Source organism: Triturus cristatus, chromosome 11, assembly GCF_964204655.1.
Source record: "Triturus cristatus chromosome 11, aTriCri1.1, whole genome shotgun sequence".
Lineage (NCBI taxonomy): Eukaryota > Metazoa > Chordata > Amphibia > Caudata > Salamandridae > Triturus > Triturus cristatus.
In genome coordinates, this window is record NC_140594.1 from 1155728044 (window position 1) to 1155755389 (window position 27346).

Below are 27346 nucleotides of genomic sequence, written 5' to 3' on the forward strand. Positions count from 1 at the left end.
TTTTAGTTTCGGTTTCACCTGTGCAGCTTTCAGTTTCGATTTTGAGGGATCGACTCGAGAGGTTTTACAAATTTCCGGCTCGTCGGAAATGTTCGAAGCCGAGCCCGTAGGCGGGGCTGTAGAACGCAGTGACTGATCTTGGGTGAGGCCCGCAGGCGACCCCGCGACCCGAGCCATATAGACATTCTGTCCCTGGGTCTCCGTATCGACGGATTGGCCTAGCTCCTCGCCTGAGCTATCTTCTTCGGCCCCAAGGGCCTAAATGTCGTCTCCTACCTCGTCGACGACTTCTTCGTCCTGGAATATCCCCTCGTCTTCGGCCTCATAGTTGGAGTCAGGTTCCGAAGCAGAATCACATTCCACTTCCTCGACGCTCTCGACATCTTCATCCTCGGTCCCGAATATGTTTACCGGGGTAGGCGCCGATTTGTTGGCCTCCAAGCGAGCGGCACGTCGATTCCGAAGTGTCTTCTTTGACCGGAATCAGGGCAAGCCATACACTTGGATTCATCGTGATCCGGTGACAGACATTTGTTAAACACCGGGTGGACGTCTATGTGGGGATATTTGGCGTGACATAGAGGACATCTCTTGAAGGGAGTCCTCGGTTCCATGTTCGATCGTCGATTGAAGTTCGGTCCGAACTCGATCCGATGAGGTGAAAGAAGAAAGTTATCGATACCGAACGCGAACGATACCGACGAAGTCTAAATATAGTTTTCCTAACTTGAGCTAAGATAAGCACATCCGAACCCAATGGCGGAAAAAAACAATCTGAGGATGGAGAGGATGCCCATGCGCACTGTAGTCCAGGGGAGGAGCCACCTATCTCGTGATACTTCGAAGACTCTTCCAGGACAACAATGTGCAATCATCCGGACCCAACACTAGGCGGCGATCTATGCACAGATATGAATTCAGCAGCCCACATGCCTCGAACCTACACATTACAATTACCTTTTGAACATATACCAAAACAGTACCCTTCCAGTGGTGGGTCTGTGAACTGACTCGCACCAACATGTCCTGCAAGACTGAGAGAATAAAGTGCCCTTCTCGATGGACCTGGCTGTCCAGGCAGTAGTGCTTTGTGAATGTATACAGGGACGCCCAAGTAGGAGCCAAGCAAATGTTCAGAACAGAAACTCTGCGTGTCAACACAGTGGTAGCAGCATTGACTGGTGGAATGAGCCCGTAGGCCTCCTGGCTGTGCTCCTTCGCCAACTCAAAGCAGATTTTGACACTGAGCACGATCCAGCAGAGATGGTTCTCTTCTGAACTTCGCAGATTTTTTTAACCTCCACTGAATCCAACAAAGAGCTGATCGTTCTCTCAATGATGTTTGGTACTATCGATGACATTCACAACTTCAGGAGTGAGGTCGATAGCAGTCAGCTGTCGCTGCTCAAGTTCCAAGCATGGGGGTGAGGACTGCGCAGGCCTGAGCGCAAGAACTTTGCCCTGCTGTTGCCTGAGAAGATCCTCTGGAGAGGGCAGCCTGACTCGAGGACCGATGCTCAAGCCCAAGAGGTCTGGGTACAACACTCTCCTGGTCCAATCCGCTGTCACGAAGATGATTGGGACCGGTTGTTCCTGATTGTCTTTAGAACTCGAGGCGAGAGAGGTAGCAGAGAAAAGACGCGCCGGAGTCTCGAGCGCCAATCTAGGCAGAAATCATCTGGGAGAGTGTAAGAAGTTGGCCTGGTATATGCTGTTCACTAGTTAAAGTGACCACCTTGTACCATGCCAAGCAACCCTTATGGTGTGGTTGTAAGTCAACCTTTTCAGACTAGCTGCCCTAGTGGTAGCGTAGGCTAAGCAGTCTTTGAGGCTAAACTCGTTAAAGCGTGTTAAGCAAGCTGTTTTACCATATGTAACCCCCCTTTATACCAATGAAAGGACACCACACAGATATTTATTCAAAATATATATGTATTTATTACTCAAAGTATCCCCTAGACTCTTTATGAGCACAGGAGCACAAATCGTTAAACAAGAAAGTATTACAATATACAGAAGTTGCACTTTATATGGATGGGCCCTGGTGGCCACTCAAACCATATACTAAAATAGTGGTATAAGTACCACAAACAGGAAAGGGAAAAGGCCTAGGGCCTCTAGAATCGCTGAGCCTACAAGGAGCTAACTTCAGTTAGTGACCAGGAGGTCCACGGGTCGCGTGTGCAGTGAGGAAAGTTACACACGTGCTCCCATAGGTTTTCAATGGGTGCGTAAAAGTTCAAAAGTTACTGCTAGAAGGGTCTTCTGGATGGACTACGAATTTAAGATTCAAAACACAGACACTAGAGATGTTTCTCTACACTTGGGCACCGGAGTGCCAGCTTTACCTCACCCACAGGAAGCGGGTGCATAGGTCTCGAAGTGCGTCGGGTTTCGTCTATCGATTCAATGGAGCCTGATGACAAAGATGCTGCAGGTGGTCGGTCCAGAAGAGATGCGGTGGATCCAAGAGTGGATGGGAGTTGTAGAAGACCTGAAAGCAGAGGGGACAGTGTTCACAGTCACTAGCCAGTGACCGGCGTGGCACCAGGTAGGTACCAGGCGATGTCGGGTGCAAACAGGTGATGAGGTGTAGCTGGTCTCCGCAGCCACGTGGTCCCTGAAGGTCGACGACGTCCAGGAGTCGGTTCACGAGCTGTCCCACGCAGGCTCTCGCTGTCGGCGGTGTCGGCGACTCGAAAGAAGCAAACAAGCCTGGGCACAGGCAGGAGTCGTGGAAAGTAAAGAAAGCTGATTGTTCTGACCAGCAAGGTCAGAGGGGCTGCTCCTTTGGAGAGTAGCTGGGGCCAGTCTGGAGCAACCAGACCAGCGTCGTAGATTTCAAGTTCAAAATGGCCACTAGCCAACGGGCCAGGGACCGGGCAGGCGCGTCGAGATGCAAAGTGCAGAGGGGCCCCACGCAGATTGTGGAGATGCTGGAGGGCTCACCTTTGGTGCAGATGCTGCTCGGATGTTGGGCTTCTCAGGACCCAAAGCACAACTTGGAGGGAGCCTCTGTTGTCGCGCTTGCAGCTTGTCGTCGGTCTTTCAAGATGGCTGGCTCCACGTGTCTCGGTGCCTCCACGGGTTCCTTCTTTGTAGGGACTGTGGATCGGGCGGTGAGAGGTCTGGAGGTCCAGGTCTTGTCGGGCTCTGGGCTCGGGCGGGAGGCGGCGGCAAAGCAGACGTCGAATAGCTGGTTGGTGCTTGCGTTAGCAAGATGGTCACTCCCTGACCATAGGGGAGATTTCCTTCTGTCCTCTGTGCAGCAGAGCGTCGAAGTTCCCGTCGTCTTCTTGTAGTTAAGTTGATTCCAGGATGTCTGAAGTCTTAGGACACAGCTCCTACCTTTAAGCGGATTCTAGGGGCCGGACTACCTACTAGGTCCCTCCCTAAGGGTGGGACCAGGAAGGGGGGTGGTTACACCCCCAATCCTTTGTCCAGCTCGCCCCAGGTCCGGGGCTGGTGTGCCCCAGGACCGGTTTGAACTGGCATATGCACCGAGGCTCCTTGTGAGCCTCAGGCATGTCTGATTCCATTCAAGCCCTACCTGACCAATACACAAAATCCTGTCTGGGGTGGTGCACGCACCTCCCCTGGCAGGAAACCCTTTGTCCACGTCTCCCAAGCTGGAAGGACTCCCAGCAGCAGGAGGGCAGACTTGTGTCTGTGGTGGCAGTATCCATTTTGTGGAGCTGAGGCTATGGCTGATTTTACCCGGGTTTCAGGTACTGTACATGTCGTGTCCCTCTAGAAGGGTGGAATGCTAACCCCGTCGCCAGAATTGGCGAGAGGTTAATATTTCAATTCGGATGACACCTTACTCGACATGTTTTGATAAAGTCAAACCAAAGATAGCATTTAACCGCGAGGTTCATAATGCACTTAAGAGTATATGGTATGACGATATCTGGAAACGGTAGAAGGAAGTTGTTCCGACCACTGCAGACCGGCTCAGCTCATGCCAGAGCACCATCTCACATGGAACCAAGCACTCTGCCTTCAGGATTGTTAAGGCCTGCCATAGGAGTGACTTATAGGTTACCAGGTGTCCCATTTAAGGTTAGGTATAGGTATACTACACCTAAGTAAGAGGTGGTTACACCAACTTACCCCAGCTGAGTGATCAGCCAGTTGTGTCAAATTGCTAGGCCAGGCCAGGGGTGGCATAATACATGCTGCAGCCCCTGGTAGGCCTTAGATACACCAATGCCCTGGGTACCTAGTGTACACTGGTACAGGGGCTCACAGGGTGATCCAATTCCAATTGGTTATGCACCTAGGGTGCATAGTGTCAATTTAGTTAGAGAGAACAGCAGGCTGGGGGTCTGATTAGCAGGCCCACAGCCTCAATATGTCAAAAACCAGTGAAGCAAAAAGCAAAAATTTGGGGTGACCATAGGATAGCAGACCCTACTCTCCTACAGAGAGAGAGAGCGGTCTATGAAACTCCAGCATGCACAACTGCTGTCGTAGCATATTTTCAGCAATGGCGAAAAGAGTGAGCCAAGGTTCTCCCCATTAACAGAAGATACCTGCTATTTGAGGGCCGCTAGGCATCAGTGGCTGGGATTGTCTGCCCTCGCATGTAAAGATCATGCTGGTGATGTACTACCAGGAAAATGCCTTGGTGTTATTGCCACATCCAGAGGGGTAGTGTCTCCTGACACAGGGTCCATGACCCCAGCCCTACCTGCTTGTTGCAGTGCTACATAATGGTGTTGTAAGTGAGCGCCAGCTTCCTTAGATGTATAGCAGGAAGGCTTCCAGCGCCAAGCGGATGGCCTGCAACTACAGGAGATTGATGTAGAGTCGGGCCTCATCTGGATTACCAGATGCCTCTGATCTTCACCTCTCCCAGGTGGCGTCCTCAAGTCAGAAGCCATTCTTTTGTCACCACTGTTAATTCTGGGTGGGGGTAAGGAGAGGGATCTTCCACGGACCCAACTGCAGTTCTGCAGTCTTCTTCAAAATTTAGACTTGGTCAGAGAGATCCCCTCGAAGTTGTGCCCATTGGGACTTCAGATCCCACTTGGCACGCTTGACCAGTAGGACGCACAAGCCCATTTTAGGAAGGTGGAATCTGACTATATGGTTGCAACCACTTTTTACCTGGTGCTTGAATGGTTTTTGACTAGTCTGGCTAGGATCCTGCTATCCAGGACCCCAGCCTATCTGCTTACTCCCTTAAACAACTTGGTGTGCATATTAGATGCACTAGTGATTGGATACTGTGGTACCTTATGAGCCCCTAGTATATGGTACCTTAGGTACCTAGGGCATTGGTACTTCACAGGCCTACCAGGGGCTGCAGCATGTATTATGCCACCCCTGGGAAGCATTCACAATCTGACACCACAGGCCTGCTACTGCAGCCTGTGTGAGGTAGTGTTAGCACTCCTCACTGAGGTATAGGTTCCTATATCTCACCATACACACACACATAAACCTATCAGTCACCCCTCTTGCAGGCCCTAACAATCCTGAGGGCAGGGTGCTTGGTTTACTCTGTGAGGGGGTGCTTCTGCATGAGCAGGACCCCTCTGCAGCTGGCAGAGTCTATTCTCTGCTGCTGTTTCTGGATGCGGTAAAACCATATACTCTTAAGTGCATTATAACCTTGCGGTAAATGCTAACTTTGGAATGACTGCATCAAAACATGTTGTGTTTGGTGTCAAACAACTTGCAATCATACACCCACACCAGGAACTGGTGAGGGAGTATGATCCCACCCTTCTTAAGGGGACGACATGTACCCACTGTACTAAACGGTAGAAATCTTCTAGAGCCCTGGCATCACAAAATGGATGCCACCAGCACAGACACCGGGCTGCCCTCCTGCTGCTGACCGAAACTCGCAGTGGAGGGAGCCCAACAAAGGGTTCATGTCACAGGGAGGTGTTACCACCTCCCAGACAGGATTTAGTGTATTGGAGCTGGGTGGGTGCACTCTTAGAGTGCTTTGAAGTCCTGCACTGGGGGAGCAGTAGGCTCCTCTGTGCATATGCCAGCTCAAACCGGTTCAGGGGCTACCTGCCCCTGCTCTGGCACGAAACTGGACAAAGGGAAGTGGGTGTAACCACCCACTACCCTGACCCTCCTAGAGGAGTGGTCATAGAGCTAGTCCCTCCCCTATCTTCACTATAAGATACCAAGCATTGCCAATGCAATTCAGATTTACACCTGGACGACGCTCTACAAAGAAGAATCCTGGCCCTTCGACGTTCCACTATCTCTGGAAGACTGAAGAATCTCCCTTGGAGTCAAGGAGTGACTCCCCTGCTTGGCAGGCACCAGTAACTTGATCAACGGTTGCAAACTTCACCGCTCCCGCCGGAGTCCGAAGTCCCTGCGTCCCCTGAAGCGGATTTCCTGACCTCTCGACGGCCATTTTGAGTCCCCAGCGAAGCTGTGGCGTCTGGACCCCACGAGTGACGAGGAACAGCAATACCTGGGAACCGTGCACTGATTTCGAGTGCAAACCCTAAACAACGTTCTACGAACTTGTGCTTTGGACCATCTGTAGTCCAAGTCCCTAGCAGGTCTGGTACCGAAAATCAGCGGCCTACCCCGTCCCGAGTGACCGTGGGCTCCTGTGGAACTTTTCCTGCAAAGGCGTCTTCGCGGTTGCTTGCCCGTTGGCTAGTGACTCACCCGAAGACTTTCTCATCGACTTCAAGGGCTCTCCTGGTTGCTCTGGGCGTGCCCTCACTTACCCTCGCGGGGTAAGTCCATCAGACCTTGCTGGTCTGCATCACCGACAATCTTCACTCCACACGAGACTTGCAGTTGCCAAGGCTTGTTGGCTCCAATCCGGTTGCCGACACCGTCATCAGCTGCAGACGTCGTGGGACCCTCCGAATCCAGCTGCTGGTCATCGTCTATCTCTCCTAGACCTCGTGAGCGAAGAGACAAATCACCATCGACGACCTGAAGCGACGCGACATCAGTGGTCATCCATCCTGCTGGCCACCGGTCACTGGCAAGTGACTTTGAACTCTGTCCCCTCAATTTTCAGGTCCTCTTCAACTTCAATCCATCTTCAGATTCCAGCGGACACCTCTCCAGTCGTCACAAGCAGCAAGTCTTCAGTGATCTCCATTGAAAACAGCATCGCGACCCGACACCAAAAGACACCTATGCACCCGGCTCCCGTGGGTGAGGTAACTCGTGCACTCCGGTGCCCAAGTGTGTGTTGGCCCTCGAAATACTTACCCTGTAAGTGGCTTGCTTGTTGACTTCTCCGAAGTGCCCTAAAACTTTAAATTACAAACCGCGACTTGTGCCATTGAAACCAATAGGAAACCCGCGGCTGTGTTTAGACACTGCACGCGTCTCCCGTGGGCTGATTACTTACCTGCTAACACTGCAGAAGTGAAGCCCCAGCGATTCCCAAGGCCCTAGGCCTTTTCATTTTGCAAGTGGAGTTTGTTAAACCATTTTCTTAGTATATGGTCTGGTACGCCCCTAGGGCTACAGCCATATTTCTGCTTAATTTATCGAGAAGTGTTGACATTTAAATGTGTATCTGGGTTCTAATCTCATAAAGAGATTAGTAGAGTGTATCTAATAATAAATACATATATATTTGATATATATACCTGTGTGGTGTCCTTTTCATTTGGTAATTGAAGAGATTATAAGGTAAAACAAGCTGCTTTACATTCCTCAGAGACTTAGCCTGAAGGCTGCTCTCCACAGCTCCACTAGGATAGCTTTCTTGAAAAGGTTATCTTAAACCGATCTACCACAGGAGTCGAATTAGACTGGTGCAAGGTGGCCACTTCTCACACCCATCATTCTCAAAGCCACGCACTCCTCCTCAACGACATCCAGGAGGGAGGCTGAAACATGAGGATCATAGCCCGAATATCCTGGAATGTACGTTCCTGGCAATGGCACCAACCTGCACCATGTCCAGAACAGCTCTGATGAAAGGGAGTATCTGCAAAGGAGTCGGGTGTGGCTGCGGCAAGTTGACAATGAACTCCAAGGATGGTAAGAGGTTTGCCTTAGTCTGGAGGCGGGTGCAGACTGCCTGGGGCGAACCACCCTTCTGCAGCCAGTAGTTAAATTATGGGAAGACTGTAACCCCTGCCCTCCAAAGATGTACTGAGACCACCACTTCACTTTCAAGAACACCCAAGGGGCACTGATGAGGAATGGGAGCACAGCAAAACTACATATGATTTTGTCCCACTGTGAACCACGGATAACACTTGTGGGCCTGCAGGATGGGGATGTGGAAATAAGAGTCCTCCAGGTCCAACGCTACCAGACAGTCTCTGGGTGACTTTGCGACACATCTTGCGGACTCATTTGTCTGAAGTAATGGCTTGCCACCCAGGTAGAAAATGTTGTATCCTGCCTCTGAAAAGGTGTGCGCGCACCTGGAAGGGCTCACTAAAGAGGTTTGGTGGTTGTGGCAGCTGAGAGGGTGAGGGATTGGGATGCGGGTTGTCCCTGTAGTCCACGTTGTCTGTGGGTGCAATGGCCTTGGCCATGAAAAGGCAGCAAGATAAACTGGGCTGGAATTGTGTGTTTGTTCCCAGAGAAGCCTGTAGTCCTCATTCAGGAACGTCTTCTGGGCGTCACACTAGTACCAATTGCCCGACCAAGAAAATTAGTGGTGACCAACTTACAGCAAATTGTACATTTTGCTGCATTGTGGCCATATGGAATGGCTTTTAGAAGTGTGGGGCACAAGTCCTCCAGAAAAGCAGTACCAGAGTACCTGACGGAATCCGAAAGGGCAGGAGTCTAGCAGACCAATAGGCAGCTGGCATTGACGGAACACAAGGCCACGCTAGAAGAGGAAACATATGTTTGCTAAAGGTTGGGAGGATCTTGGAGTACCTGGTGGGGTTAAACGTGCTCGACGATGCTTGAACAACCAAGCTTTCTGGAGTCAATGCTGCGTTAGGAAAGCCAGGTTACCCCGGGCAGGCCGGTGGCGCCTCCCTAGTTTTGCATTTTTACTGGCAGTCCAGAACACTGCTTTGCCAATTTCCAAGAAGGACGTCTGTGAGGGCCTCACAAAGGCAAAAGGCGCTCAGTAGCATTTTGGCCATGTTGAAGGACTTGGGTGACAACACTGGTTTTTACCTCCATAGTGGGCAATTGGAGATCAACCACCTCCGTCACACTCCGCATCACTACTGGGAAGGAGATGCTTCTTCAGTAGCCGGTCCAGGTGGAGAAGCCCGACCACTGACTCGAGAAGTATCAGGTCCAATGGCACAGCTCATCATTTTAGTTATCCTCAGTATATGGGTGAACAAATTAATCTCCTCCAACATACCAGTTATTGCATTCTGCCCAAAACAATTGTGGATTAACTGGCCTTTCCTTGAGGCAAGTATCAGAGTCCTTTGGGTTACAGGAAGGCTGTGGCCCAGTGGGATCAGAACGTGGCCTTGGTACAAGTCGAAGCAGAGTCAGTTCGGAGTTGGGGATACTATTGGATGTGCCTCGTGGTCCAATGTTGGCACTGGCGATGATGCTGCGGGTCTGGTGTGGGTTGTGGCTCCAAAACAAATGTCAGTATTAAAGCCAATGCTGGATCTGTATTAGGTCCAGAGGTTTCACATGGCACGGAGGGCTGACCCACCAGCAGAGTTTCAGTTAGAGGTCTTCTTTGCAGTTCCTTGGGGCCCAGAGGCGTGCCAGAGGGAGTCTGCAGCGTGCTGAAAAGATGCAGTATTGCTTCACACAACTCGTGGATTTCCTGGGTGTCGCTGAGGGTCCAGGAAATTAAGGTTGACCTGGTACAAGAGTCAGAATTGGCTTTGATGGAGATTTGGGACAAGACCGAGAGGCACATTTACGTCTTTGCACCTTCCCAGGACCTCAATTGTAGTGGCAAGGTTCGAGTCCCGCTTGAAATTTATATGCTTCTTTTTTTTTACTTATCCAATTACTTTGAACGCAAAGAAAATCTGCCACAGGAATGGAATCTCCCCTTCGACCTCAACCACTCACGGCGTGGAGTCTTCCATTACTTGACAACATACAACTTCGCCTAGCGGTCCTGGATGGATTTTGGGTTCTTCAAGGCGCAGTTGCTGCAGGTCTCAGAGTTGTGGCCTAACCCCATTCACCAAAGATAAATGAAAGAGTGCTCTCGTAGAGAGCTGACAGGTACCTCCAGATCTGCCTTAGATGGAGCACATGGGTGGTGCTTATAGGTGGCTCTGCACGTCACGGCCAGCACGCAGGGGGTACTGTTGAAGATTATCCGGGTCCAGTCCAATATCTGGGAACTATTCAAAAGGTGAGTAATCTGCAGTTAGAAGCTCCCCTCAGAAATGTGTCATACCTTTAATGCGGTACACTACTGATGAGGAAATGGGGTCCCTAAAACACAGAGAGGTAACCTTTGACTGTGCCCACTGCAAGGCAGTGCTGAGCTACAAAGAGAAAAAACAAAAAAGCAGAAAGTTCGGCTTGTAAGGGGTTGGTGTCTTGGCATCAGACACTGCAACACATTTGACACAGAGCAGAGGGACCTTGTGGAAGGCGATCTGGCCTCAATTAAAACATGCATTTCCTCTGTGGACAGTTAGAATGCATTCAACAGCCACAGCTACATCTCTTGGCGTGAAGAGGCAAGTTGTAGATTTGGATGCAGGACCTGTCCTGCTGCTCGGCCCTTTCAACCCGGAAACCTAATCGGAGGACAAATAACACAGTAACAATGTCCTGCTCCAGTCTAGGGCAATCAAGATGACTTGGGCCAGATCTTTTCTGACCTTCAGAACCCGAGGTATTGGTGGGAAGGCCTACAGGAGTCTCCTACTCAATCCCAGCTGGAATTCATCTATCAAATGCCTTGGAAGAAACGTTCCTGATGGAGGAAAACAGATTTGGCCAGAGCCCTCCGCAGAGCCTGAAGTAGCCCTGTCCCACCTTGGGATGGAAAAAGCCATTCATGATCTGCCAGATGACAGCGGCTCAGATCATCTGCTCTGGCATTCACAGACCCTGCCAAGTGGTTAATGACCAGGAAGAGGTTTTGTTTTTCTAGCCACCTGCACCCAGGACCTCACTACTCCATTCTACTCCTAATACATGGAGGTAGTGTTTGTCCGGGAGAACCTACAACAGCCTCCCTTTGATGGACATGCAAGAAGAGTTCGATTTCTACGTGGATCGCCTGGAGCCTCTCTACACGAAGCAGGCTCTACACAGGAGACCAGAGGCTCCTGACCTTCACTTCTCCGGTGTGAATTCCTCAAAGGCAACACATCTGTCACAACTTGGAGCTCTCGTGGGGAAGGTCAGCTTGACTTACTGCTGTTCAGATCGGCATCTAACAGTCGCCACAGCAGAGCATGATCTGTCTCCTCTGAGACCTGAATGATGTCAGAGATTCAGCCTTGATTCCACAGGCATCAACATCGAGGGTGATTCCTGTGGAGTCAGCCTTGATGCAGAGACCACAGGAATTTGAGGATCTATTGCAGGGCTTGCCTGTGCCACTTGGTGGTGAGGACGAGGAGGAGGCACGAGACCAAGAGGCTGAAAGGCTTCAGAACCATCCTGACTGAGATCGAGGACTAATCCTGAAACATCAGGTTCCGATCCTGAAAGTTCAGGATTTGCTGTGGCGGAGGAAAGCCCTTGAACACCACAGCATCCAGAATTTCCGCAATGAATGGAAGTCTCTGTATGGGCCTCAGAGAGGAATTCAGCTCGATGATGGTGAAACTCAAGCATATCAAGAGTTCACCTTCGTCGAGGTATGGGAATACATGCACTTGCGACCACTGAAATGTGCTGCATCCACCACCATCACTTTGGAGAACCCCTAACAGCCGGTGTAACGCTGAAGGCGAGCACAGCAAATTGAAAGCATTCCTGGCCCACCTTGAACCGCAAGTAACACCTGCGGGACTGTAGGATAGGTATATGGAAATATGCGACCTGCAAGTGGATGGATAACATTCAATCTATTGGGTCACGTGGAGAGGATCTGAGCCAAAGTTAGCATTTTGCATTTGTCTTTCTGCAGAAAGGAATTCAACGGGCGAAGGCCCAGGAGAGCCCTGAGGACCCTGTCCTTTTAAGAGACCGGAAAATCACGAGAAGCAGTCCTCACCTTTCTCCGAGCTTAGTGTAGCTGTTCGATGGCATCTTTGGCAAGAGAAAGGCTTACCTCTTACATCAGGATGGTCAAATGCTCCTCTGAAGCTTGTTCGGAAGAGGGAGAAATATGTGATAGGAAACAAAATGAAGGATAGGGCGTAGCCCCTCTAAATGATCTGGAAGACCCATGTGTCTGATGTAATGAATCTCCAGCTGGGAAGCAAAGGTTGAATCTTGCCTTCCCCCGCACTGACACGAGCCACTGATGACAATCTGAGGAGACTTGGCAGCTGCTGCCGCGGGCAGGAGGAACTGGAGGACCGTTACCCCTGTTGCTGTGTGTGGTATCTGTGGGCCCGAAAGGACTGAACTGCCTGCTGTACCAGTGGTTTGGATGGTTAACTTTCTCTATAGTCGGCCCCATGGAATAGCCTCTGAATTTCCTAAATCGATCGTGAAAATGTTTCTCTAGCATCAGTAACCCAATACAGTGTTCAGTGCCCAGCTGTCTTTAATTCTCCTTATTGTCGAGTCTGCTTATCCTCTAACAGTTTGTACTCACGAAGGGCACATCCATTAGGGAGACATGCAATCTGTAGTATCCATGAGAACGTTACCGAATGTAAATAACTTTCTTCTGATGGATACTTCTACCTGCAGATCCCTCACTTTTTGAATATATTATCAAGCAATCTCCATTTGTAGGAAGGACTTAAAGTTATTGTTCTAGAAGAAAGATTGACAAGGAAGCTCTAGAGGACAGTGCTGGCAAAATGGTCATTCCGACACTTCCTAATCAAAGCAGTGATGTGTAGCAAGATGAAAAAGTTATTTACCTTCAGAAGCGCTCCTTCTGGTAGATACTGAATCTAACTGCAGATTCCTGCCAGTTAGAATATTCTCCAGGCGCTAGACTGGACACAGAAGCCTTTTCAGCAATACTCTAGCCAGCCGCTACTTACTGCTGGGCGCATCTGCACTGCCCCAGAAATGGCAGAGATGCATAAAAGAGCTGCCCCTGAATGCAGGTATCATTTTCTTGCTTGGCTCTTTCCGTGCCTTTCAGACACAAACACAATGAGCAAGTTACTTACCTTTGGTAACGCATTCTCGGGTAACGACTATCTAGCTGCAGATTCCTTACCTTTGAATTTCCAAAAGGCGTCCGGCTGGATCCAGAAATTTTTGCTGAGCAACACCCCTTGTGCACCCCGTCGGGTGGCTCCATTCGGCTCTGTGTGACGTCGTTGATGTTGGTTATCGCGTTACAGTGACCTATATATGCGCCACCCAGTCGTGCAGACGTCAATACTTTTTGTTTTTTTTCCGCGCCAGAAGCACAGAGCCACGAAGTAACCGACGTAATTGTGTGCAAATCTAGAGCCCTAAAAATGGGAGTAACCCTAGCCCTAAATAAAATCAGTCCACAGTCCTGTAAGAAATTTGCAGCTAGATAGAGTCTCTACCAGATAATGTGTTACCGAAGGTAAGCAACTTGTTCATCTGATACAGACTTCTAGCAGCAGATTCCTTAACTTTGAATTAGATACCCAAGCCATACCATCCCGGTGGTGGATGTGGACCAATACCTTAAACTAGGAAGTCGTGCAGAACCGAACAGTCAAAATGCTCGTCCCTGCGAACCTGATTGTCCAGGTAGTAGTGCTAGGCAAACGTGTGCCCACATTGCTGCCTGACAGTTGTCTTGGACTGGGACACCCCGAACCAAGGCCTTAGTCGCAGCCTTCAACCTGGTGGAATGAGCCCTTAATCCCTCAGAAGGCAGCTTCTTAGTCAACGGGGATAGCCGATCTTAATGCAGAGAATGACCCAGCGAGAGATGGTCCTTTTCTGCATTGCCCGACCCTTCTTAGCTCCCACACACCCCACAAAGAGGTGGTCGTCCACCCGTAACTCTTTAGTGTGGTCAAGGGAGAATGACAAAGCTCTTTTTGGATTAAGACAGTGGAGTCGTTTCTCTTCCTTTGAGGGATGCGGGGGAGCAAAGAAGGTGGGAAGCGTGATGGATTGACTCAGATGGAATGGGGTCACAACCTTCGGCAAGAACGAAGCATAGGTGCGAAGCACAACTTTGTCTGGAAAAGACATCATGTAGGAAGGCGTGCAAGGTAGCGACTGCAACTCACTCACCCTCCAACCAGTATCTGGAGATGTGTTCAGTCTACTGGCCTCCCCAAGTTCCCCATACCAGTCCATCTGCTCTGCAGTCATCCTGGTGTTCTAAAGGGTCGATAGACCCCTCCCATTCCTCTCTTTAGCCTACACATCATCAAAATGTTCAGGCGACAACATAGAACCCCTGGGCTCAAATGGAGTCAGAATCGATGGGAATAAGGATGGGGCTGGCACAGGCAGGGTCGAAGGCACCGATTTTGGGTCCAACGCCGGAGGAGGTCACGATGGCACAACTGGCGTCAACCCGGATTTGTGATTGGATGGCCGAGGCTCCACCGGCGCCGTGGCTGGAGCCAATGGTGTTGTATCCAATGGGGCCCCTTCTGACCCCGCGGGGCCCGAGGGCTCACCAGAGGGGTCGGCCCACTCAAACATACAGTGCATGGTCTCGTAAAATTCTTTAATTTGATGGGGGGTCTCTCCGGCTCCCGGAAAGGGAGAGAGGCGTAAAGTCTCACCTGGCGTTGGCTCCGCAAAACCGTGCCTGGAGTGTCAGTGCTCCTTACCTTTCGTCGATGGACAACAGCAGAGGCGAAGATTAAGTCTGCTTGGACGACTTCTTTTTGTGCCTCTTGCCAGAGTGTCCTGAAGTCCATCGAGTGGGAGGAAGAGAACTTTGAGCTCTGGGAGCTGTCCCGAGACCTCTTCTTCTTCGATCAGAACCGGGACCTCCGCAAAGTCTTGCAGGATGGTGTCGACTGCCGGGCTGCAAGGAGCTTCATAGCCCGCTTCCGCAAGACCTTCAGAGCCATAGCCTGGCAGTCCGAGCACGACTTCGAATCGTGGTCACGCTGGAGACACCAGAGACAGACAAGGTGGGGGTTGGCAGCCAACATCATGCGGTGGCAGGCACCGCATGGCTTGAACCTTATCTTCCTCAAAGACATCCTCGCACACAAAGGAAAAAATTCCGAAGTCATAAAAAGGCTGTCAAAAAGAAACAGAGGGTTATGTCTTATAACAAATGAAGGTTACAACCTGCGCACCCTTTGAACGTCTTTGACTGGGTTTTTATGATAAAGCTTTAAACCTGTGCGAGCTGTCCTCAGACCCTGTGGACTAATATGCTGAGGAGTAGGATGCGGAGAACCTCCGTTCCTGTACACAGCGCACTGCCGAATGCCCCTAAGGTTTCTGTGGTGATGTGCACATTTTTAAAATCATTTAGTCAATAAATATCAAATCGCACACAAGTTTGAGTTGAAATCAATTATTTCATTGATTTTTGTGTATCAACATCATGTTTCAAATGAACTTAATCATATCAAAGAAAACAGTTCATGTGCAATGCGGCGCTTATAACAAGCACGAAATTTACAATGTGGTTGGAATCAAAACAACCAAAGTAAGAGCAACCCCCGTGCATTTTGGGTTACAAAACCCTTCATCAGCAGAAAAATGACTGAAGCTGCTGCAATGAAGCACTAATGAATCTTGATCTTCAGTAGCCTCCTGCCGGAACAATCCGAGAAATGCAAAACAAAATGTCAGCGTATGTAGAATACATGATGGGAATACATGGATCTTGAAATATCTGTGTCCGCGTTAACTGTGTACGATCATGGTGCCTCCCAACGTGCGCTCCTGGTGGTGTAAATGTGGTTGATGTGACATCAGTCGAGTGCATAACGCTCATTCGTACGTGCTGAAAGAGGGAGGTGACCTTATACCCCTAGTGCCTCTGGTGTCTTCAACCGCCAGTGTACCAAGTCAAGTGTGATTCCTAAATGCGCGACAGAATGAAAATCAATGAATACCTCAGGGAATGATCAGAAATTCTAAATAAAGAAACCCGTGTTATTGCCTGACTTCTAAAGGATCACAATGAAGACCGTTTCTTAAGCGGGCCTTACAAAGGGTACGTATTCTTACCTCAAATAACCAAAATGCTGATAGTGCGGAGAAATCTATTAAAAAATTTGAACAAATGAGTCTCTGAGAGCAGAGGGTTATCTCTTGCCAGATCGGTGCTTAAGTGGCGTGGAAAGAAATGAACGGACGTGCGCGCATCTGGGTGGCGCCTATATAGGTGACAGCAACGTCACAGACGACGCTAACGACGCCAACGTCACACGGAGCCGAATGGAGCCACCCGATGGCATGCGCAAGGGGTACTGCTCGAGCAAAGGTTTCCGGACACAGCCTGACACATGGGAAATTGAAAGGTAAGGAGTCTGCAGCTAGAAGTCTCTATCGAATATTCCACCTACAAATTGTCTTCATGAAATTGTGGGACAAATTTTTCCCCATCATCCTCGTAATTCTGGCTTTGTTCAGAGTCTGAGCCAAAGATTTGATGTAGTGTATGTGAGCGGCCACACAGTAAATGTAGCGTTTTGGAATCCGAGGATTGCAATGGACTGTGCTCCGGTGCGTTCAGAGTGAGGCCGTGGTCGAGGATGAGTGGAGTTCGGCTCAGATGCAAAGACCACTATAGTGTGTGGATCCTTCTCCGGCAGCATCGTCACCAGCACTGGATTTGAGAGGCACAGAACTCACCAAAGTCGAAGCTACTGGCAGAAACCTGACTGAGGCCCTGGCTGATCCCTGGGACCCAAAGGAGTGCCAGATGGAGCCAAAAGGATGTCGAAATGATCAGCATGGCCTCCTAAAGGTCCCGACTTGCTATAGCATCACCGCCTGACCCAGAACGTCGGGTGCATCAGGAACAGACTCGAAATCTGCTCCTCAGGTGTTCGGGAGTGAGACCGGGTTGGCATGCTGACGCCCTGGTCTCTTCTCTGGTGATCAAGAATGCGAGAAGGGGTACATTTCTTATGTTTCTTTTTTGACTCACCCGAAGCCTTCGACCACAACAAAGATATGTTGCGGGAACTGGACCTTCCTTTCGACTCTTGCAAGTCACGGCGCAGTCTCTTTTGCTGTTTTGTGACATACAACTTCACAATCCTGTATGGTCTCCGGGTTTATCTGAGCACTGTTGTCACAAGCCCTAGAGATGTGTTTTGACCCGACGCACCAGCGTCATACCTGGGGATCTGTCACACACATCGGTTTGATACAATCCCTCCAACGTTTAAACCCTGTACTTTCAGGAGGGGATATTTCCCTTTCACACTGGTAAAGCTTGGTGAAAAAGATTCGAAAAATCTCATCATAAACAGAAGTTATAGAGCTCTGGACCTGCATCCAAAGGGACAGAAAGAAAGGATCTGACGTCAGCGAATGGGTGGCGCCTGCATCCATGCGTCACTGCCAGAGCAGAACTACGTCAACGCACAGCACCACCTACCAGCACGCAGGAGTACTGCTTTTGGATTTTTCGGGATCCAGTCTTGTACCTGGGGAATAGTCACATTGTGAGGAATCTGCAGTTAGAGTTCTACATCAGAAATAACGCATATATTAAATGTTAAAATGTCTTCCTTAAAAAAGTAACAAAGCTAAGAACTGGGGAAGGCAGGCGCCTACTTTTATAGTCCCTGTGCTGCCTTCCCATTTCCGAATAAAGGGTGCGGATGAAAAGGGTCTGCTCCTCAATGATGACACTCCTGCTGAGCAGCAAAACAGAGAAGAGCCCACCATCCTGGGGGTCTTCAGTGAGAGGCAAACACATTACAGCTCAGCCGGCTGCACCTTGAGCGAGTCTGGACACTCGCCGGCCCTGCGTCCACTGGTGTTTGTCTTTAAACTGCGATAGGGGGGTAGACTAACACACAGGAGGTTTGCCTCTATTTTGGCTTCACAGTTCCCATAGGAGAAGGGACAAGCAAGAGACAGACCTTCCAAATAAGTAAGGCTCGAGCCATTCTTGGCGTGCCCACCTCTGCTCAGGGCTCTGCCGGTGAAATGAACGCAGAAGAGACCTCCTGGGCACTCACTTTTGGGATTCCAATCCTCGTGATACTACTAGTGATCTGAGAGTCAGGCCCCCCCTCGGGTGGAAGAGACCTCCTGGGCACTCTGACCTTTCAGACTCCAATCCTCATGTTATGAGAGTCAGCCCCCCCTTGGGTGGAAGAGACCTCCTGGGCACTCACTTTTGGGATTCCAATCCTCGTGATCCTACTAGTGATCTGAGAGTCAGGCCCCCCCTCGGGTGGAAGAGACCTCCTGGGCACTCTGACCTTTCAGACTCCAGTCCTCATGTTATGAGAGTCAGCCCCCCCTTGGGTGGAAGAGACCTCCTGGGCACTCAACTTTCTCACGCCAATCCTCGTGATTCTACCTGTGATACGAGTCAGCCCCCCCCCCTTGGGGGCGCTCGCCTCTCAGACTTCAGAGGTCTGGGCTCTCCCAGCGACATCAAATGGTCAGAAGCCTCCCGGGCGCTCTCACCTGCACCGCTCTCCAGGGGTCACTTCTACTTCTCCTGATGAAGAGCTTCGATGAACGCTTCAAGTTTTTCTTGGATCTCACGGACTTTTTCTGTAAATGAGAATTTTGTTTTAATAGATTCATTACTTATTTCCTTGAAAACAATACAAACAATTAAACAACAGACATTGGGTCTGGAAAAAGAACTCCTCATCTATGGACCAATATCAATGCTAATGTAACATGCAGTGGAGGCGGAGCTACAGGTACACACATTGCTATGTCAGCATAAGCATCTTAGATTTAAGACGCCATCTTGCCACTTTTGCTGCTTTTGCACACGACACTGCAGGTAGATGTTATTATAAGAAAACTGCTTGCTTGCTTTTTCTTCACATGAGAACGGTCTGTTGTTCACATCCCTAGATGTGCACCGTGACCTTGGTTTGTACACTGTGTACAGAAACCGTCCAGGCCAAAAAACAATGTATGCTTTTGAATTCAGGATGATTGGCCCGCGCTCTAGCCATAACACGCACACAGCTGCAAATATCTGAAACTCGAGTGCCTTTAATATTGCAGTTTGCATGCATGAGATACACACTTTGGAGAAGACTTTTTTCCAGACACAAAGCAAAGCTGATCCTGTGATGTGATTCACCTAAGCTGATATTTACGGTATGGGGCTCCCCATTCAAACCTAGAGACCTTCTATTAGTTTAATAATACTAGCTTACTAGTGAAGGGAGGGTGGTTGTATTCCACTATCATTTGTAATATGATTTCTCCCTTCATTTTCTATGGTATCGTAACAATGCTGATGGTTTTATTCTTAATAATGTGTCTGCTTATGTTAGCCAAGGTACTGCATCTTAGGGCATGTAGTTAAAAATAAACACTTTAAACTTTACTGTGTCTCGGATTACTCTTGTTGTGGACTGATATGAGAATAACAACGAACAGGTAGGTATTTCTAATTCCCACCATTCCTGAGAGTACTCTAAGTCGCTTGTTCTGGGTTGTCTAATCATTGGTAGCATCGAGATGATACGGAGAACGAATGAGACACTGATGCTAGTCGGATAGGGGTTCTGGGTACTGAGGTGAGTTTTTGGTACACCGCAATTCACTGAGGTCCTGGTTTCCTGCGCATAGTTCTGTGCATGAGCAGAATCCCTGCAACAAATATACACTCCATATGTCAGGCAAATGACTTAATAGTTAACATTGCGAGGACACAGCGTCCATGCTTCAGAGCGGCCATCTGTCTTGGTTCCTACGATATAGGATCTTGTTCTGGAGCACTGGGACTCACTCACTTGAAGAGAAGATACCTCTGGTAGCAATACTTCTGGTGGAGACACAATCTTCCTGCAGAGTGGTTGGGCTGTGAGGTAGTAGTGCTCAGCAAACATATGCAAGGATAACCATGTGGCCACTTCTGGCAGCTGCCAGAACACCTCTCGTCAAAGCAGTAGAGGGCACCATGCCCTAGTGGAGCAGGCACCAATGCCCTTCAGAGAATTATTTGGACAAGGCCTAGCAGGTCTTAACACAGAGTATTACCAAAAACGAACTGTGCCTAAGTCACAGACTTCTCTTTCAACCACTTAGCTCTAGCCAGATGATGTTTGATGGACCGCCACCTGCCCAGCTCCAGCCGGATGGTGTGTGATGGACGCCCAGCTCTAGCCGGATGATATGTGAAGGACGCCCAGCTGTAGCTGGATGATGTGTGATGAACCATCACCTGCCCACCTCCAGCCGCATGATGTGACGATACCGCCACCTGCCCAGCTCTAGGGGGATGATGTGGGATGGGCGATCACCTGCCCAGCTCTAGCCATATGATGTGTGATGGGCCATCACCTGCCCAGCTCCAGGTGGATGATGTGACGATACTGCCACCTGCCCAGATCTAGCCGGATGATGTGTGATGGGCCATCACCTGCCCAGCTCTAGGCAGATGATGTGTGATGGATCGCCACCTACCCAGGCTATAGCCAGATGATGTGTGATGGGCAATCACTTGCCCAGATCTAGGCGTATGATGTGTGATGGGCCATCACCTGCCCAGCTCTAGTTGGATGATGTGTGATGGGCCATCACCTTTCCAGCTCTAGCTGGATGATGTGTGATGGGCCATCACCTGCCCAGCTCTAGCAGGATGATGTGTGATGTGCCATCACCTGCCCAGCTCTAGCTGGATGATGTGTGATGGGCCATCACCTGCCCAGCTCTAGCTGGATGATGTGTGATGGGCCATCACCTGCCCAGCTCTAGGTGGATAATGTGTGATGGACGCCCAGCTCTAGGCAGATGATGTGTGATGGGCGCTCACCTGCCCAGCTCTAGGCAGATCATGTGTGATGGGTCATCACCTGCCCAACTCTAGGCAGATGATGTGTGATGGGCGCTCACCTGCCCAGCTCTAGGTGGATGATGTGTGATGGGTCATCACCTGCACAGCTCTAGGCGGATGATGTGTGATGAACCGCCACCTGCCCAGGCTAAAGCCAGATGATGGGTGGTCACCTGCCCAGCTCTAGGCGTATGATGTGTGATGGGCCATCACCTGCCCAGCTCTAGCTGGATGCTGTGTGATGGGCCATCACCTGCCCAGCTCTGGGCGGATGATGTGTGATGGATGCCTAGCTCTAGGCGGATGTGTGATGGGCCGCCACCTGCCCAGCTCTAGGCGGATGATGTGTGATGGACCGCCACCTGCTCAGCTCTAGGCGGATGATGTGTGATGGACGCCCAGCTCTAGGCGGATGATGTGTGATGGACCGCCACCTGCCCAGCTCTGGGCGGATGATGTGTGATGGACCGCCACCTGCCCAGCTCTGGGCGGATGATGTGTGATGGGCCATCACCTGCCCAGCTGTAGGCGGATGATGTGTGATGGATGCCCAGCTCTAGCTGGATGATGTGTGATGGGCCATCACCTGCCCAGCTCTGAGCGGATGATGTGTGATGGACCGCCACCTGCCCAGGCTATAGCCAGATGATGTGTGATAGGCCATCACCTGCCCAGCTCTGGGCGTATGATGTGTGATGGGCCATCACCTGCCCAGCTCTGGGCGGATGATGTGTGATGGATGCCCAGCTCTAGGCGGATGATGTGTGATGGATGCCCAGCTCTAGGCGGATGATGTGTGATGGGCCGCCACCTGCCCAGCTCTAGGCGGATGATGTGTGATAGATGCCCAGCTCTAGGCGGATGTTAGACCCGGCCTCGTGGCATGGCCATCCCTGTCCCCGCGCCACATAACCTGACCCACGCACCTCATGCAGCCCCCGAGCACACGGCCTAGCCGATCCTTCCCACCAGAACACACACACACCCGACCCGGACTTCCCCGTCTGTGGCCTTCCTCCTTTCGGCCACACCGGGCCCGCGTGCCCACTTCATGCACCATGATGGCCGCCCGGCCCCAACGCGACCCTGGCCTAGAGGCGCCACTCCGGCTGGAGGACATCGCGCTCCCATTGGGATGAGAGAGGGAGGAGCAGTTTCCATCGCACCTCTGAGCTCCCCTGGGAAGGTGGGTTTCGATCGGCCCTCCGGCCTCCCCGAGGGCTGGCTCCACGCCTGCTGGGTGTCTGGGACTCCTCCCAACCCGGCCCTGAAAGGATCGAAAGACACTGGCAGGAAACCCCGACAAGCGACCCCCAGGTGACAAGACCCCTGCCTGCACAGACTCCGGACATCAAAGAGGAGTCAGCCTATAACACGGGGTGCTCTGGGACTACCCGGCAGATTCGCCTTTGGAAACACCTGAGCCCTGCTGAGTGACTCGCGGCTCCCTGAAGATCGTAAGACCTCCGAACTTGTGCTTGAGCCCTGCTGAGTGACTCACGGCTCCCTGAAGATCGTAAGACCTCCGAACTTGTGCTTGAGCCCTGCTGAGTGACTCGCGGCTCCCCGAAAGATCGTAAGACCTCCGAACTTGTGCTTAAGCCCTGCTGAGTGACTCGCGGCTCCCACAGACTCTCCTGGTCCCGCCGGACCCCGACGACAACAAGCGTATCCCCCAGCTCGAGGATTGTGAGCTGCGCGCCGGGTACGACCCTGCAATTGATCCATATCCCCAAAGACTGTCCCGCTACCTCCTACCCCCCTCCGAGACTCTGTGAGCCCAGGCTCTACTTGTATATATTTGCCTTGCTGATCATAAAGATCCTACGACTCCGATTTGATAAAGATCTGTTCTTAAGAACTCACGGTGTGGCGTCTTTGTCATGTGGTGCCGAGTGTACGATCCTAGATACGAGATTCCTCCTCTGAGGAGTCTCCCGCCAGTGCCCGGCTACGATACCTCGAGGGTTGTTCTCAGGATAGTCAGGGCCCCCTCCGGGCTCCTCTGAGGTCGCCTTCTAACAGCGGATGATGTGTGATGGACCGCCACCTGCCCAGGCTATAGCCAGATGATGTGTGATAGGCCATCACCTGCCCAGCTCTGGGCGTACGATGTGTGATGGGCCATCACCTGCCCAGCTCTGGGTGGATGATGTGTGATGGACGCCCAGCTCTAGGCAGATGATGTGTGATGGATGCCCAGCTCTAGGCGGATGATGAGTGATGAGCCGCCACCTGCCCAGCTCTAGGCGGATGATGTGTGATAGATGCCCAGCTCTAGGCGGATGATGTGTGATGGACTGCCACCTGCCCAGGCTATAGCCAGATGATGTGTGATAGGCCATCACCTGCCAAGCTCTGGGCGTACGATGTGTGATGGGCCATCACCTGCCCAGTTCTGGGCGGATGATGTGTGATGGACGCCCAGCTCTAGGCAGATGATGTGTGATGGGCGCTCACCTGCCCAGCTCTAGGTGGATGATGTGTGATGGGTCATCACCTGCCCAGCTCTAGGCGGATGATGTGTGATGAACCGCCACCTGCCCAGGCTAAAGCCAGATGATGTGTGATGGGTGGTCACCTGGCCAGCTCTAGGCGTATGATGTGTGATGGGCCATCACCTGCCCAGCTCTGGGCGGATGATGTGTGATGGATGCCCAGCTCTAGGCGGATGATGTGTGATGGGCCGCCACCTGCCCAGCTCTAGGCGGATGATGTGTGATGGATGCCCAGCTCTAGGCGTATGAAGTGTGATGGGCCATCACCTGCCCATCTCTAGCTGGATGATGTGTGATGGGCCATCACCTGCCCAGCTCTAGGCGGATGATGTGTGATGGACCGCCACCTGCCCAGCTCTAGGCAGATGATGTGTGATGGATGCCCAGCTCTAGGCGGATGATGTTTGATGGACCGCCCCCTGCCCAGCTCTAGGCGGGTGATGTGTGATGACCTTCCCAGCTCTAGCTGGATGATGTGTGATGGGCCATCACCTGCCCAGCTCTAGTTGGATGATGTGTGATGTGCCATCACCTGCCCAGCTCTAGCTGGATGATGTGTGATGGACGCCCAGCTCTTGGCAGATGTGTGATGGGCGCTCACCTGCCCAGCTCTAGGTGGATGATGTGTGATGGGTCATCACCTGCCCAGCTCTAGGCGGATGATGTGTGATGGGCCGCCACCTGCCCAGCTCTAGGCGGATGATGTGTGATGGATGCCCAGCTCTAGGCGTATGAAGTGTGATGGGCCATCACCTGCCCATCTCTAGCTGGATGATGTGTGATGGGCCATCACCTGCCCAGCTCTAGGCGGATGATGTGTGATGGACCGCCACCTGCCCAGCTCTAGGCAGAGGATGTGTGATGGATGCCCAGCTCTAGGCGGATGATGTTTGATGGACCGCCCCCTGCCCAGCTCTAGGCGGGTGATGTGTGATGACCTTCCCAGCTCTAGCTGGATGATGTGTGATGGGCCATCACCTGCCCAGCTCTAGTTGGATGATGTGTGATGTGCCATCACCTGCCCAGCTCTAGCTGGATGATGTGTGATGGACGCCCAGCTCTAGGCAGATGATGTGTGATGGGCGCTCACCTGCCCAGCTCTAGGTGGATGATGTGTGATGGGTCATCACCTGCCCAGCTCTAGGCGGATGATGTGTGATGAACCGCCACCTGCCCAGGCTAAAGCCAGATGATGTGTGATGGGCGATCACCTGCCCAGCTCTAACCACATACAATGGACCAGAGATCCACCTGCCCAGCTCCGACCCTATGCAGCAAGACGCTGTTTGATACTGGGAGTCTCTTGTGACACACGGGCACCCCCACTCTGAGGGTTCCCAGGCCCTGGAGACCCACCAGCTCAGCCCCTCCGTTTATTGGTTTGTCATGACTGAACTGCCAGCTCTGGACGCCCCATTCTTGGGTACAAGTGACGGCCCCTGGTTTGGGGCGGGGGGCACGAAGCCCACCCTGCTCCTCATTGACTCGCTGTTTACCTATGGGATGAGCCCTGGGCCCATTCACGGCTCCTCTGCTCCCGTCATGAATATCCCATAATCCCCCCGCTCAGAGGCCTCGTCCCGGCAGGGTTGGGGGTCCCTTTCATCCGGGGGTCGCCAGGCTCGTCCCTTCATCCCATCCCTTTACAAGGGCCTGTAATCCGCCGCCGCAGCTCGAACAGCATCAAACAGCCCTGGACGTGTAATTGTGTTTGGAGACAAGGAGGCCCCCGCGCCCCCAGATGGAGGCCGAGCCGGCGGTGGGGGGCTCCAGGCCGGGGGCTCCTTTCATGCGCTTGTTTGGGACAGACTTACAGCTGCAACAGTCATTTCATATCGTTTTATCCCAAATGGAACACAATAGCACAATCATGCCAACAAAAACTACAGCCCCCCAGCAAGCCCCTCCCCCAGTACCCCCGGCTGTCCCCCTGGATCACCTCTGGCTTTGGAAGGGGGGTGCGGGGCATGCCCGGTCCGATCGCGGCCCCACGCACGGATCCTGCACACAGCCTTGCATCACCGCCGAGGACGTCTCATGCACAAGGGACCCCCCTGAAGCCCCCGGCATTCCATCTCGGCGCTGCACGGCCAAGAGCTTCCTAAAGGCATCATCCACAATAAAACCCCAACTACCGTCTCCCTGTGAGGGGGGGTCTACATTTAATGCAGAGTCACAAGGTGGGGTGAAAAACCACTTATCTTTTCAGGAAAATTAATTCAAATATTTTATAAAAACATGGAGACAACATAAGGGTTCGCGCCCCACCACCCCCCGGGTGTGCACTGTCCAGACCTGGCCTATGTCAGCAGTCGGGAGCTCACAGGACGTGCGACCCCTGGACATGCACTGTCCTCCAGGTGTGTACTGTCCAGGCCTGACCTATGTCGGCGGCCGGGACCTCACAGGTCATGTGACCCCAAGGCAGGTACTATAACCAGGGTGTGCACTGTCCAGGCCTGGCCTATGTCAGTGGGAGGAGAGCTCACAGGACATGCGACCACCTGAACAGGCACTGTCCCCCGGGTGTACACTGTCCAGATGTGGCCTATGTCAGCGGTCGGGAGCTCACAGGACATGTGATCCCTGGACAGGTACTGTCCCCCCCTCCCCCCCCACCCTGGTGTGCACTGTCCAGGCCTGCCCTATGTCAGTGGGAGAAGAACTCACAGGACATGCGACCACCTGGACAGGCACTGTCCCCCTGTTGAGCACTGTCCAGATGTGGCCTATGTCAGCGGTCGGGAGCTCACAGGACATGTGATCCCTGGACAGGTACTGTCCTCCCCCCCTGGTGTGCACTGTCCAGGCCTGCCCTATGTCAGTGGGAGGAGAACTCACAGGACATGCGACCACCTGGACAGGCACTGTCCCCCGGGTGAGCACTGTCCAGATGTGGCCTATGTCAGCGGTCGGGAGCTCACAGGACATGTGACCCATGGACAGGTACTGTCCCCCCCCCCCCCACCTCCCCCCCTGGTGTGCACTGTCCAGGCCTGCCCTATGTCAGTGGGAGGAGAACTCACAGGACATGCGACCACCTGGACAGGCACTGTCCCCCGGGTGAGCACTGTCCAGATGTGGCCTATGTCAGCGGTCGGGAGCTCACAGGACATGTGATCCCTGGACAGGTACTGTACCCCCCCCCTACCCCCCCCTCCCTGGTGTGCACTGTCCAGGCCTGGCCTATGTCAGTGGGAGGGGAGCCCACAGGACGTGTCCCTCTCCCCCTCCCCACGTTCCCGGTGTGCACTGTCCAAGCCTGGCCCATGTCAGTGGGAGGGGGGCTCACAGGACATGTGATCCCTGGACAGGCACTGTCCCCCGGATGCACACTGTCCAGAAGGAGGGAGGGCGCACACTGCTTCACATTGCAGCACTCCGTTTGCCAAATGCATCACGGTAAATGCAGTCCATGATCACACTTCCTTCAGTTGTAGTCTCTTGTTATCGACCCTTGTAGGCACAGCCTGTGCACCTCTAGGCGCCTGTGTCTGGATTCATTCCTTCATCAGGAGGGCAGCAAGTCCTGCCCCGTCCCGCCTCGTCCTCTGGGGTCACAGAGACATTTCTGACTTCCGACGTGGCTGCTTGTGTGATCTTTGTCAAACAAAACGTAAAACAAAGCAGCGCCTTTCTTGAATGGCTCAAATGAGGACATAAGTGGGGGGCCAGTGACGCTCGCGCCAGAATGAGACAGCAGCAGACCCCGGTGTATGGGGTTCACGGGTGAGACCCCCCTGCTCCTATGAGACAGTCGGTGATTTATCACCTGGAGGACGAGGCGGCATGAATGGGAGGCCCTGGGTCAGGGGGGAGGGGGGAGGGGGGATGGGGCGGAGCAGCCCGTCACCGCATGCTTCTTCCCAGCGCCCAGAGGGGCCAAGCTGTTTCCAGAAGGGTGGGCGCTGCGCAGGCCTTTCTT

The 27346-nt window shown here is 52.1% G+C and overlaps 1 protein-coding gene across 6 annotated transcripts in view; it reads right to left on the bottom strand.

Annotated features, from left to right (window-relative positions):
* Nucleotides 1-27346, bottom strand: part of OPA1 (OPA1 mitochondrial dynamin like GTPase) — a 428917-nt gene that overhangs the window by 11322 nt on the left and 390249 nt on the right. For all 6 annotated transcript variants that reach the window (XR_014970881.1, XR_014970880.1, XM_085635800.1 and 3 more), the window contains one exon: nt 18583-18672. Coding sequence is in view for 4 of the 6 variants with exons in the window: in XM_085635800.1 (XP_085491926.1) it covers nt 18608-18672 (65 nt within the window). In the remaining 2 variants the exon portion in view is untranslated. The remainder of the gene's footprint in view (nt 1-18582; nt 18673-27346) is intronic.